General features: G+C 42.2%; 1 protein-coding gene across 16 annotated transcripts in view; it reads right to left on the bottom strand.

The window, feature by feature from the left end:
- The window catches only part of MAGI1 (membrane associated guanylate kinase, WW and PDZ domain containing 1), a 511189-nt gene that overhangs the window by 72334 nt on the left and 424357 nt on the right, over positions 1-14498 (bottom strand). For 8 of the 16 annotated variants that reach the window (XM_081159072.1, XM_081159081.1, XM_081159083.1 and 5 more), the window contains 4 exons: positions 13291-13492; positions 10202-10284; positions 6843-6881; positions 1741-1798 (listed from right to left, as the gene is read on the bottom strand). In XM_081159072.1, coding sequence (XP_081015198.1) covers positions 1741-1798; positions 6843-6881; positions 10202-10284; positions 13291-13492 — 382 coding nt within the window. The remainder of the gene's footprint in view (positions 1-1740; positions 1799-6842; positions 6882-10201; positions 10285-13290; positions 13493-14498) is intronic. The other 8 variants (XM_081159080.1, XM_081159082.1, XM_081159084.1 and 5 more) reach the window with 2 other exon arrangements.

The following is a 14498-nucleotide window of genomic DNA, read 5'->3' as shown; positions in this document are numbered from 1 at the left end:
AGAAAGTGTATAGTAAGAGAACTCGCTGCTCAAACAAAGTCTCTTGATCGAAGCTGTGGTTACTGTTCCTTTTCTCTTAATACACAAGCCTGTTGAGGGAGAAATCAAAATGAGCTCCAAATAGGCAAGAGCTCCACTGTACATGTGCGAGAAAGATGATCTGCTGGGTACACGAAGGAATTTTGTTTAATGAAGGTCAGAGAAATGACTGAGCCTACCCTTCTGATGCCCCAAATCACCCATCCTTGTTAGGAAAGAGGTGGCAATGTGAGCGATGCCCAAGGACACCTGCTATATTAAACTCGTAATCTTTCACAATAAGATGCTGAGCATTTTATGACCTGGCATTTTTGCATCATATATTCTTATTACCAGGGTTTGATATAAATGACTTCCTTGTCGGCAGCAGGAGGGACAGAGAGCTTCCCAGGTATCTTCATCCTGGCAGGTAGGATTATGATGACAGAACATTCACATGGCATTTGTTTCTTTCAAAGGGTCTTTTACTAGTTATTTCTCAGAGAAATGATATAAAGCATATTTATTCAATGTTTAATCTGTTGGCTTTCTTTTACTTCCTTTGGTGTCATCCTACTAATTGATGGGCTTGATGGGAAGATGAAGTGTAGGTCCACTGCTAGAATACGGTGGACAGTAAAGAAGCCATGAGAGCCCAGCCGTGTGGCGCAGTGGTTGAGCATTGGCCCCTGAACCAAGAGGTCACCGGTTCGATTCCCCGGCAGGGCACATGCCTGGGTTGCGGGCTCCATCCCCAGTAGGGGGCGTGCAGGAGGCAGCGACTGATGTTTCTCTCTCATGGATGTTTCTATCTCTCTGTCTCTCTCCCTTCCTCTCTAAAAAAATCGATAAATATATTTTACAAAAAAAGGTCATGATGAGGGCTCAAGATTCTTAAAAATGAAAAACAGGAGCCACGTGTATGGTCCTCAGGCAGGAGAGAGGCAAAGAGGCACACAGGATCTTGCAGGTTAGGCTACTTCTCAATTTCCTTCTTTTTATTTTATTTACTTTATTTTTTAAATGTATCTTTATTGATTTCAGAGAGAGGAAGGTAGAGGGAGAGAGAGATAGAAACATCACTGATGAGAGAGAGTCATTCATTGGCTGCCTCCTGCACACCCCCAACTGGGGATCGAGCCCGCAACCTGGGTGGGCATGTGCCCTGCCCGGGAGTCGAACCTCCATCTTCTGGATCCTAGGTCGATGCTCAACTGATGAGCCACGCCCGGCCGGGCTCAATTTCCTTCCTAATCTTGCCAACATTTCACATATTATTAAGACTTATCTGACCCTTTTAGAAAGTCTGAATAAATAATTACTGAGAAGTTCAGACTTGGGCAGGGCAAAACATAGGCAAACAGGTCCTCCTCCTGAAGACAGCCCTTACTCCCTTGGTCTAGTGAATTTTTGCTTTTCTGAGATTCATTTATTCACTCAAATAATAGTTACTAAGTACCTGTGCTACACCAGGACTATAGGCCTTGGGAGAGTAGTGGTACACAAAAGACACAGCTTTGGCCCTCATGAATTTAATAATATAATTTGCTGTCTTCAGATTTGCTGAATATTTCCTCATTTATTAAAATAGACATATATTTTCTTTATAAAATTATGTCATAATCATTACTTTATACCGCATAGTGATGGCACACTCTGTTCAGGATAAATATACATGATGGCAGGGGGAACAAGCTAAAGTGGGGATGAGCGGACACTTACTCTACATAGTAGATACCATAGACGGGGTCTTCAATCTTCTCCCAACCGGCAGGCAGTTCTGAAAAACAAAAGAATATTTAGAGCAAGAAGAGCATATTCTTGAACAGCCTCTGGATTTTCAACAAGTTAGGCAAAAAGAGAAACTCATAGAAGTGCCTTAAATCCAATTAAAAGCGTGTATCCTAAAAGAAAATCAAGAATTACTTTTATTTTATGTGTATTTTTCTATTTAAAGAGCAATGAATTACTGATATTTTGCGAAGCATGTGAAATTTAGTAAGACGCAGTACCAGGTGCCTTCATTCTAATCAACTATTAAATTAGGCTTTAATAAAAATATAGTTAAAACTTGCCTTGAATGCCTAGTTCCTATCTTAAATATTTATCGCTTTCTCATTTTATTTCTAGACTACCTTAATACGAAAGCGAAATTGGACAAAAATCTGTTTCCTTTCATGTCCAATCAACAGTGCTGCTTTCCTCTTCCTGGAATAAAATACAACCTGCATCTTATTTTCTTCTTGTTCCTATTAAAAGCCACTGGCAAACGCCCGCCGAGCTGGGTATCTGCACTGCGCGCACTGTGCCCCGCAGCCTCCCGCACGGGCCCGCCTTCCCCAGGGCCTGGCTACGCGCAGAAACCCAGGCCCGGCTCCGAGCTCACTCCACTCCGCTTCCTTTAAATGCGGTGGTAAATGCATTGGGGGGTCGACGGGGGTGGGCAAAGTCGGTTTACAAGTTGTTCACATGGAAAAAGACATGCAGGTTACGATTACAATAGCTTTATTAAGCCAAAAGAGTGTCACGAGCAACTGTAAAGTGACTTTGCCCCTCCCTGACTGCCTTTCTGAACATCCAACTGTGCTCCACAGGGCTGGACTGTGTAAGGTTCCCCGTGGAAGGCCAGACTTAGGTGACTATGAGTTGTGTTACAAGAATCCACTGTGAAAAAGCCACTGCACCAGGTAAGCCAACTTTGCAAAAGAGGGGGCTAGGCTGTGTTTTGTGTCATTAAACAATTCTTCCAGGCAGAGAACAACTGCTCAACTTAATTTGAAAGGCCCCCGCCCCCCGATACATACATAGATGCACAGTTAAGACAAGCTCGTGAGATACAGGCCTCCAAAGGGAGTCATTATTCCAAAGTAGCCATTAAGACCAACTTAAATGAAATATTACAAACACTTGAAATATCACTTATTTTGAAATACTAATTTTTTTTTTTTAATTCAAGGAATAATATGATCACTATTTTCAAATACAGAGTGTTTCATCAGGGCTTACATCTGCCCCCAGGGGCTCCACACTGAAGTGGGGTCCTGCCTGTGCACCACACACACAGGCCAACTGCTTCAAGTTTACATCTTCCTCGGGTCTGGCTGCACATCAAGACACATTCATTTCATGGCTTTTGCTCCATGTTATATGTTTGCAAACAAACAGACAAGGTTTCTCCCTTTTCTTCAAAAATTTTTTTTTTTTTCTAGGCACTTAGGTTTTAAAGAAGTCTTTGCATTTCAGGAGATGTAAGCTACTAAAATGTAAGACAGGTCCAATTTGCAGATGTTGATAAAACTTGGCATTTTTATACTCAGAGTCTTGTGGACTAATGCAAATCACATGCTGGGGAAATGGTTTCCCTTACAAAGCTGGAAATTAGCATTTAAATGAAAATGAACCAGGAAAATATTTCCAAAGAGGTGGGAAATCAAAGATTAAAAAAATGCAAATTGGGGCACAGTCACATATTTGTTCTGGTATGGGGCAAGATGGGCCAGTGGGAGAGGACCACAACATATTTAACGAGCCAAATCTCTTCTCAAAATCTGCAACCTTAAATATTTGGCCCTATTGTCTTTAGATAAAATATGGAAGACATTAAGAATTTAACTCATTCCATCATTATTTTCTCAAACATTTATTGAGTGCCTACTGTCTGCCTGAGAGTGTGCTTGGCACCAGGACACAAAGATCGTTACAAGCGCACCATCTGAGCGGACAATTCAAACACCGCGTGGTAAGTGTGCTGGTGAAGGGCCGAGAGGGTACAAGGAATGAGGGCCACTTCTGACTTTGTCCCGTCACCCAGTCAACTAAGAGACTGACGTTGGTCAATGAGGACTTCTGGACATTTGCAAATTTAAACACATCTTCTAGGACATATTAGCAAACTGAAAATTTTCTAGTTTTTCAAGTAAAACTCATTTAAAATAGTAAAGATAGGTTTTGATTTCTCACTTCCAAAGTGGTGATTAATTTAATAATAGGAATTAGTCCCCTACTACTTAAAACAGAAATGGGTCATCGATGTTTGTCCTCAAATTTGCCAATTTGGTTTTAAAAAACTGAAACTAGCATAAAATATTGAAGCTCAGAAAAAAGTGGCATTACATTAATTTTACTAAACGCTCTGAAGAGGCCTGAAGAGCCACATTGCCCCCTTGCTTAACGATTGTCGGGCATAAGACCTGACTGCACGGCCTGTCACCGAGAGTCCAGGAGCCAGGACCCACTCGGGCTGCCCAGACCTGGGGTGAACCTGAGCTCCACCGCATCTTAAAGCTGGAGTTGGGCTAGTGACTTCACATCTTGCAAGCAGGTCTTTCTCCTGGATGTATCTCAAAGGCCAACTGCAGATTAAATGACAATGTTGGGAAAACATTTCGCACAGCACCCCGCTGGCACAGGAGGAACAGGACAGATCCGTACGGCCTGCTTGCCGCCTACTCCCGCCTCTGAAAATCTCACGTACTAACCGTGACCACGGAGGCAAATACGGAGCAGTCAGATGCTCTAAGTTCTTTTCAAAGGGATTTGTCAGCACACAGCTTTTAAGTCAGATTCATAATCAGAGATAAATTTCAAAACTGTGGCTTAGTTTTGGTTGGGAGGAGGCCTCATCTCCTCCTCTCTACCTCTCCCAGTTGGTTTCAGTGCATGGATACGCCTATGATTCCAAAAGAAGGTTTGCAAATGCTTTTCAATTCTGGGGAGATGTTATCACAGAGGATGTGATAAATTCTGCAAACCAAAAGTGCATAATGGAGCTACTGACCCGGATCAAACAACAGAGCTCAGAAATGACAACTCTATAATCAAATGATCTGTGTCCAACACCCATGCCAACAAGCCCCGCCTCTCAGAGGGAGATTTCAGAGAGGGTGTCCTTGCCGCATCTGGAGTTGCATTGTTCACCGAAAACCTGACAAATGCTATTGTTTAAGATTAGGACCCTCCTATTAAAAAAATGGGCAATGGCTTGTCAAGAGAATCTGGAGTGAATGCAAAAGAAAACTGTGAGTGCGTGTGCATGTGTGTGTACACCACTCTTTATAGTAGACAGGTTCAGGCAAAAACCAAGAGCCCTATTTCTATTCCACCTACAAGAACGTGTTTGGGCCATTTCTATAGTATACATGCTTCTCTCCTGTCCCATATTAAAGGCAAAGAGTACCATAAGGGGCCTTTACAGATAAGGAAAGGGAAGCTAAGAGAAGGTGAATGACTTGCTCAAGGTCATCCAGCCAGTATGTGGGGGATTTGAGGCCAGGCAGCCTGATCTGACCCCAGAGACAGTTCCTCCACTTCCAAACCACTGCCCAGCACTGTGGTCATGATGGTGAGAAGGGACACTAGGCAGCCACTGATACGTCTTTGTTAGAGTCTGTGAAAGCATGGGAAAGTTCCCACAATATCACAGTTACATGGGAAAAAGAAAACAGATTTCTTTTCCCTAAAAATGTCAACATGCAAACTTGCATAGAAGCAAACGGATGTGTGCTCTGTGCTCGGCTGTATTATCTCTACCAGCTACACACAGACAGTGGTCACTCACCAAGTTGGTTGGGCAGCAAGAGTGGTTGGAATAAGGCACTCATTTTACGTCCGGAAAACCTAGTTCTGTCTTTTTTCAATTACTTTATCTAATATAACTGGACTGATACATTTAAAAAAATAAAATTAGTTTCAAATTATTCTATCACACAGGTTGGATCTCAAGTCATTCCTACCACAACAACCACAGGACAACTTATTAATCATGTTTAAAAATAGATCTATAAATGGTTATCGACCATCACTGGCATATCCATCCATTACAACAGGATATGTTCCAAACATCAAGAAAAACAGAGCTAACTTCAAGTTTATCATAACTTCAGTCGACCATGATTATCTTCATCTATATAACAAACAAAATCAAATAAAAATAATATTCTGCATTAAATATTTATTACTTTCAGAAGGCAATCTTTCAAGGGCTAGGCTGATCCAATGATTTCAGTACAGTCCCTTTCATGTTGATGTTAAACAATTTTCTATTTTAAAAAGATATTATGGTCAATTTTCAACCAGCCAAGGCTTTCTCGTGCAATTTAGCCCAAACTGGAGCTTTCCCGTCTATCCTTCTGTGGAGGGAGCAGATGGACTGCACGTTGATATGAACATTGTTTAAAGGTAAACATCAGAGAGTTAACTTAGCAGGGAACATCATTCAATACAGTCCAACTACCATAGCTGGGGTGGTCAAGACTTGATTTACACACTCTAAGGAAATGGTCCACGTAAGCCCAGCACTGGTTTTCATGCCATTCAATACAGGGACAACTGAGTGGCCAATGACTTAAAAACACAATACTAACTATTCAGCTAATAATCACTGACATCACTGTATTAGTGATGCTCTTGTAATGATCCTTGAATTAGTCTATAGGATTTTGTTTGCTTTGATTTGCTTGTTTTGTATTATCCACACCAAACAAATAAAAAATGACGCCGAGAAAGGTTATGAGAGACAGCCCAGGGGACATGGCAAGCACCTCTCCCCTGCGCTGTCCTCAGTCCTCCGACTACAAGCATCCCTGGCACCCATGCTCACTCGCTGTAGCCAATTCACTCGGGTTTCTTCTGTGTGGGGTCATTTGTTACAACTCTGCATGATGCGTGAGTCAGGCGCACAGGCTGCGAGGTGGCCTCTCGTGGGTAAACTGGGATGGAAATCATAATTGGAGAATGCAAACTAAAGAAAGCGAGAGCTTAAGCAATTCACCGGCGACAAGAGCGCTCAGGGCAAGTCATGCAGCAGCGGCAGCCGGAGGGTTTACCTAGTTCGCTGTCCAGCTCCTCGGTGTGGACCCCTTCTTCTCCAAAGAGCAGCAGGAAGGAGGCAGAAAGAGAGAAGAGTCAGACACCAGCACCAAGAAGGAAACTCCCCTCAGAAAAACAGCAGCCGACACATTACTCGCTTTTGTCCTTACCTGCATTGTGGCCAATAAACCGGAGACCTCAGTGTAAATCACAGAGCGGTAAGAGCTGATATTGGCAACATAATTATATGGCTCATTTCCTTGCATTGCAAAATAGGGTTTGATTGGTTGTAAAGGATGAAAATACCTTTGCGGTTTCAATGTTCTTAGGCGAAAAGTCACTTATTACAGACCTATTTCGAGCAAGCAAAGCTGTCAGACCTTTCGATATTAGTCCTTTTAATCCTTCAATAATCCTTGAATCAGTGAGGCAGTTACACTCACAATTAAAGCATTACTTAACTTAAGTGATGCTGCTGCCTGAAAAATGGGAGGCGAGGTCAAATTGAGAATGCAGACTGTAGAGTGAGGTACCCTTCAGTATCTTTAAAAGGGGTTAGAAAGATGAAGTATGTCATGATGATGTACATTAGGGAAGCAAAGCCTGCCCTGAAGGAGGCAGTTTACTTTCTGTAAGTTTTCCCAAACTGCTCAGAAATATTAGAATGAAAATGTTCTCAATAATTTCAGTGAGCAAAACAAAGTGAAGATCCTTTCCATTCCTGACCCCGCCCTTGCTGTCAGTAAAACATTTTATTATCTGCGGAGAGAACACAGGACAGCATACAACAGATTTCACACATAAAGTCCCTTATGCACTTAGCTACTGAGCGGGTGGCCATCCCCTCCACAGTAAGCTCCACGAAACCAGGGACCGAGCCTGTTTTTGCTCCTGCGATGGGCTCAGTGCCAGTGTAGTTTTGGTACATGACAGGGCCTAAGCATCTCTCAGGTTGACAAAATGAATGAATCGATTGCTGACGTATAACCAACATGGCCCTGAACACCTTACACACTTTTTATTTAAAGGCTATACAATTGCTCATAGTATGTTCTGACGCTGGTACTGTTTCTCAAAGAGGGAAGGTGATTTACATGAAACCTTTCACGAGAACGCTCATTTGGGTGTTACTTAATAATGTCTTTGGGGGCTTTCATTTATTTCTTCCATAATTATCCAATGAGACCGACTCTGTGCCAGTCACTATGCTAGGTGACAGAGGTACCAAAAAGGCACAATTATCCCCTCCATCTGGAGGAGATAAGCCCAAAGCTCATGTAAATAAAAATGAAATGAAAAGTATGACAAGCCCTCTAGAGTGAGACACATCATAAGTGACCTAATCACATCTGGGGCAAGTCATGGGAACGGTCTCTGAGCTATAACCTGAGGGATATGCAACATTTACCAAAGAGAATGAGTGAAAAATGACTAGAATTTAAGTTCTCGAGAGCAGGGCTTTTTGTTTACTGTGTTCGTTGATCCATCCGAAGTTCCTAGAACCCAACTGACATATAGGAGGCACCCAATGAATAGATGTGGAATTTGAGGGTATTCTGAGCAGAGGGAACTGCACATTTAACCAGCAGCAGCGTATCTACAGAGCATGGAAAGAAATGCAGAAGCAATACTGTGACCAGCAATGTTGCTCTTCTTTGTGTTATGATAGAACCAACAACGCAAGGCCGCTTTGTGTTAACTGGCAAGAGACAACGCAGGTGAGGGAACCTATCCTTGTCACGGTGGTATAATCGGGTTATATAGTTACACTGTTTGTGTACACAGGCACGTAGACATACATACAATTTCCACTGGAAAAAGAACATGGGAATTCTAGTGTTGAAGAGAAAGTTGCTAAACTAAGTGCGTTTGGTATGAACACATACTTGTTCCAAAGGCAATGGCATTAACGCCAATGAGAAGCAACCTAAGAATGAAAACGCTCTAGATTTGGTAACAAAACCGTTCCATAATTGTACTCAATACTTTCACTGCATTAACACTTTTTCTCAGTAAAAACTGCTGGAGTTTTCTACAACCTATGAAGTTATGTTCACAGGCGTTTTCCTACATTCCCAGCGTAATGACAACGGATACTGACACGAAAGGCCCTGCGGTAACAGGAGTACCTAAAGTGCCTTCAGAATCATCGGCCTCAGATAAAGTTTAAATTTGGTGCCGTGAAGTTTTACGGTTGAATGTGTATTATGCTGAGTTTGGAGAATTCGTCGCCTGTGCATTACATATTGAACTGAGCATCTGAACAATCAGGACCGTCCCTCATCCCTGAAACGTGTAAAATGCAGTGACCACAACTGGTCCCTTCCTTCTTCAGGAGTGGCCTCGGCCACCAAATGACACGAGCACCGCGGCCAGGCCCCCTGGCCAAAGGGTTTGCGTTCCCACTCGAAGGCAGCGCGGAAACCGAGCGCTCCCACGGTCACTTCCCGCAACCCGCAGCCATGAACAAGGGGAGCGGCCGCGCGGCGTTCCCACGGCATCGCGCTGACCCCCCAATTCTGCCTCGTAGGTAAATTCATACAGGTTCACTACCTGACAGTAAAATAATTACACTAATTCAATCACTGCACTGGCTCCACTGCCAGAATGAATAGTGAGTAGCGAAGCAAACCTTTTCCCTTTTAATTCGTCCGTGTCAAAAAGAAATTTTGGTAGAACCTGGGAAAGACTTCAGGGTAGTGGAAGGGAACGCGTTTCTTCTGTCATAATTTTTTTTCATTTTGGAAGAGCAATTAGAAATCCCACAGCCTTGATGTGAACTTTTTAAAACAGTTACTTTTACAGCCAGTTGATCCTGTTTTGGGATAACAAGGAGAGGGGGCTCGGGTAACACCTCGGCCTCTTCCTTGGAAAAAGAGACTTTCAGGTATTTAGGATACACTCTGAGCCACACAGAGATTCCCAAACAAGTCAAGCTCTGCTTTCCCGACCCCAATGCTGGGGAAATAACAGTCATGAAACATGGACAGTTTAAGAAAAGCTACTGACTTTCCCTCCTAAGAATTTCATAATATAGGACTAGGGTTCAGTAGGCAAGTCTCTATTCTTAGAGACTTTCTAGAGTTTTTTCCCAGTTCCTGAAGGCAGAGGCTATGTCTTCATTTGAATAGTTCCTGACTGTGTCAAGTTCTGTTTCCAATGGAGATGTAACTACGGATCTGCCTTTACATGTAAACAAATCATTCTTTTAAACAATTCTACTGATTTCCCTTCTCCTATTGGAAACCTGAGTGCACTTACTCGACACTGGATTCCCTTTTAAGAACTCCTTGGTGAAACTGGTTGACTTTGCTACAACTCCCTAAAATCTGCACAAACAACGAACCACTTAAGTCGAGACCTCCAAGCCCCTTACCATCATCTTCACACTCCTCCAGAGGCTTCTGCTGCTTGTTCAGGCACCGAGGGTCTAACCAAGACGTTGTTTTTGTGTTATGGCTGAAATTCAGAAACAAAAACAAGAAATGTGTTTAGAAAGGAAGAGCAAAGGGCTCAGTGACAGAAAAATTATACACTCCTGAGCATTTGTTCTTCAACCAAAGTTATATTTTGCAACAGCAAACCCAGACCAGAAGGGCCCTGGTTTGGAATTATGAAATGGCTTAGGGAAAATCTTCGGCAGGCTTTTTACTTAACGTAAGATAGAATCACTCCATTATTGAGAGCTGAAATGGTAATACCAGTTTTATTTTTGAAAAATGAGTTCCAAATGACACCCTTGTCTATACTGTCCACTGTTGTCTAGACTTACTTTAGTCTTCACATTTGCTGAGGAGCAAACCCCAATTTATTTTAAATTTACTGAAGAGCAAACACCATTTATTTTAAATTTTCTATGACTTAAATCTTGAAAGCTGGAATTCACAAAGGAGGCTGCTCTTTCATTTATTCTATTACATAAAACTTCTCATGACAGCGGGAAACTGCCTCAATTCATGAGAGTGGCTCAAGGCAGCCAATACATATCATTAACTGCAGCGTCCCAAGTTGTGATCCAGATGCAGTGAAGGCAACCCAAGATTACCTAACAGAAATAAACCGGGGCCGAGAAAGGCCTTGGAGCAGGCACACATGCTGCTCAGCTGCCTTCTGGAGGGTGTAACCCTAGATGAAGTGTTTCAACAGACCCCGACTGAGACCCTGAACGTTTGCAAGTATGCAGAACATGTCCAAGAAGTGCCCTTCATCCTATTAGAAATGTCCCAAGGATGGCTGGCAGAACTGACCCACAGAGATCAACACACGGGGCAGTCCTGCTCGAGCTCCCGGTCCACTCTCTGCAAGCTAAAGAGGAGGGGCAGAGGGCTGCAGGAACAGGAGTTCACACTGCAGACCAGAAATGGAAATTAAAAATTAAAAAAAAATTTTTTGGAAATTTAGGCAGTAACCTAAACTTGTTTTGAAATATGAAGTTTAGGTTGTAAATATGTTTTTTAAAAATTGCCACAGTTCTTTGTCTTAGATTCAAACCTTATTATATGTTGGGAAATAATCATGCCTTCAGTGAAAAATGAAATGTGCAAATGCGTAGAACACACCATCTCAACTGGTCAATGCTGGGAGTGATTTTTAAATAAAACACTTAAACATTTTTTTGAGATAACTGCAGATACACATGCAGTTAAAAAAAACCCCAAAACAACACGTAGAGACCCCACACTGCCTTTACCCAGATACCAACAATGGTATCATCTTGCAAAACCACAGTACGTCACATCCAGTACACTGATAGCCACACAGTCAAGATATGAAACATTTCCATCATCACAAGGAGCCCTCATGCACTTCTGGTTCTCTTCTAAATGCCGTAAAACCCACTTTAAAGCCGTGGCAACCAGTAATCTGTTCGCCATTCCATAATTTTGTCATTGAAAGAATGCTATGTAAATGGAACCACACACGACGTAACCTTTGGGGACTGGCAGTTTCATTCAGCATAATTCTCGCTGAGACTGCCGCACACACCAGTCCTCTTCGTTGTCCAGTGGTCTCCATGGCATGGACGGACCACAGCCTAACCACCGAAGGGCATCCGGGTTGTTTCCAGTTTTTGGCTATTTGGAATAAATCTACTTAAATATTCATGTACAGGTTTTCCTGCGAATGTACGTGTTCACTTCTCTGGCCAAAGGTGCAGCTGCTAGGTCATCCTGTAGCTGCAGGTTTAGTTTTTGAAGAAACTGCCAGCCTGTTCTCCACAATGCCACATGGTTTCCATACCCACTGGCAATGCACGGTGGTCTAGCTTCTCGGCACCTTTGCCATCACTTCGTGCTGTTGCTGTGTCTCATTTCAGCCATCCGAAAGGCACGTCATCTCTTCGCAGCTTTATCTGCATCTCCCTCAAGGCTGATGATGCGAAGCTGTCCCCAGCGCTTACCTGCCACCTGTAATCCTCTTGGGTGAAATGTACGTTCGTGCATCTAGCTCGTTTTCTAACTGGGTTTTATATTTTACACTGCAGAGTTTTGAGAGTTCTTTATATATTCTAAGTACCAGTCAATTTTCAGATCCTGGGTTTGCAGATATTCCCTGTGTATTGTTTGTCTCTTTAGCCTCTTATCAGGGTCTTTTTTTTAGCAAAAGGTTTTCATTTTGATGAAGCTGGGTTTATCACTTATTCCTTTTAAGGATCACTGTATGATATCAAATCTAAGAACTCTTCGCCAATTCCTAGGAAAAAATCTGTATATTTTGTTACAGTTTCTTCTTTCTAACTTTTATGGCTTTACATTTTACATTGAAATCTATGGTGATTTACTTTGAGTTAATTTTTTGTATGAAGTGTAAGGTGGAGGTTGAGGTTAATTTATTTGCTATAAATCTTCTAAAAGAAATATAGCAGAAAATGACTGCCTTATGACTTTGAGTTAAGCAAAGATTTCTTAGCTACTACACTAAAAGCACAAGGCACAACAGAAAAAAAAAAAGATAAATCAGATTTCATCAAAATTAAGAACTTCCAGCTCTTCATAAGACACAGTTAAGACAATAAAAAGAAAACCCTGACTTAGGGAAAATGTTTGGAAATCATGAGTATGATAAGAGAATTGTATCCAGAATCCATGAAGAACTCTTAAAACACAACAAAAAGAAAATGGCAACCCAAACTAAGAAAACATAAGCAAAGGACTTACCTATTTTTAATGGCTAAATATATTCTTGATATATTAGACCATAATTTAAATATGTGCCATAATTTAGTTGTCTAGCTCTTTAAGGAAATTATTAACCGTTATGTTTCCTCAAGCTATTCAGGCTCAATGACTTAGGATGATATGCTAATTGCTTTTTTGTACAAAGCTTATTAAATTGTATAAAGAATACCACTAGCCTGTGATCGATCCTTTCAGGTTTAATCTACATCTGTAGCTGCTAGAGAAAGGGGAGGAAGGGGGATGAAGGACAGGGAGAGAGCCAGGCAGAAATAATGGTATACTTTACTCTATAAAATAGACTTCGCCATTCTCGGTATAGGCCATCTCCCAGTTTTCAGGTAGAGGACCTAGATTATCCTCTGCAGAAAGAGGTAGGTACTGAGGGAACTTCTGAGAAGGGTCCGTGATGGGAGCAGCGACGCGGCTACTGTTCCCCGGCGGCAGCGCCGCTTCCTGGACAGCGTGCTCTTCTTGGTCACCAGAGTCGGCTGCGCGGGGGGAGACAGAGAGACGACATCAGTCACACCCGCCTCAGAGCCCCCGTCCTTCCCGACCATTGACTACGTTCTGCTTTATTTAACGTTTTTAAATAGAAAACATCAAAATGATGGGCCAAATTTATTTTACCTAAACACAAAGAGGAGAGAAACATCCATAACGCATTGCTCACAATCTTGGAAATGCCAAAGAAGAAAGAAATCATCACTCAAAGCCTAAAGTTTCTTAAACTAAAAAGGTCATAAAAAGAAGAAGAAGAAAAAAAAAAGAAACAGCACGTCATCGAAACACGGATGACGCGCTGCACTGTCATGCCCGAGGTATCATCTGGTTTCACGACTCAGGACTTTTGAAGGCAAGAAAGAAGTCCATGCTGAACACAGACGGAGTGGCAGTCTTGTCCATTCTGCATAAATTATTTAAAGCATTTCTGGTTGATAGTGGCAAAGATCAAAGACTCACCAATCAAGGTGGAAAGTACATAAAAGTTTAGAACATAGAGACAGTTGTACCAGTGAGTCAGAGTTGAGCCTCTTTTTGCAAAAGTGAGGAGAATGTTCCTGTGAAAACCAAGACAGTTACCCCCAGGACAGTCTTATGTAGGTGGACAGATTTGACTTGGGTCTTAAAAGAAGCCTTTAAGTAAGTGAGTCTCCTTGTCTTCTTCTTATTAACTAGAAACATCAAGAGATAGTGTCAGCAAAGTATCCACAAAGGGCAGTGTTGACATTCTGGCTGAATTTTTATAGAGGCTGATGACATTAAATGTCAGTCTCTACGGGGTTTGAAATCATAAAATCAGGGATGGATGACTTTCTATCTCACATAGTGATTGTGCTGTAGACATTTCTGATTTACTGAACGCAGACTGAGGAATAATGAAAGGCTATAATCGGATCTTTCTCTGATCAGCAGGCAGCTCCAGCTCCCAATGACACCCAGGAGAACAAAGGTAACCCAAGAGTTAGATGGAGGATGTCTATGAAACCACCACCG

This window comes from Miniopterus schreibersii (genome assembly GCF_964146895.1).
Source record: "Miniopterus schreibersii genome assembly, chromosome: 15".
Classification (NCBI taxonomy): domain Eukaryota; kingdom Metazoa; phylum Chordata; class Mammalia; order Chiroptera; family Miniopteridae; genus Miniopterus; species Miniopterus schreibersii.
The sequence above is the reverse complement of the archived record's forward strand: the minus strand, read 5'-3'. Positions and strand labels throughout refer to the sequence as shown.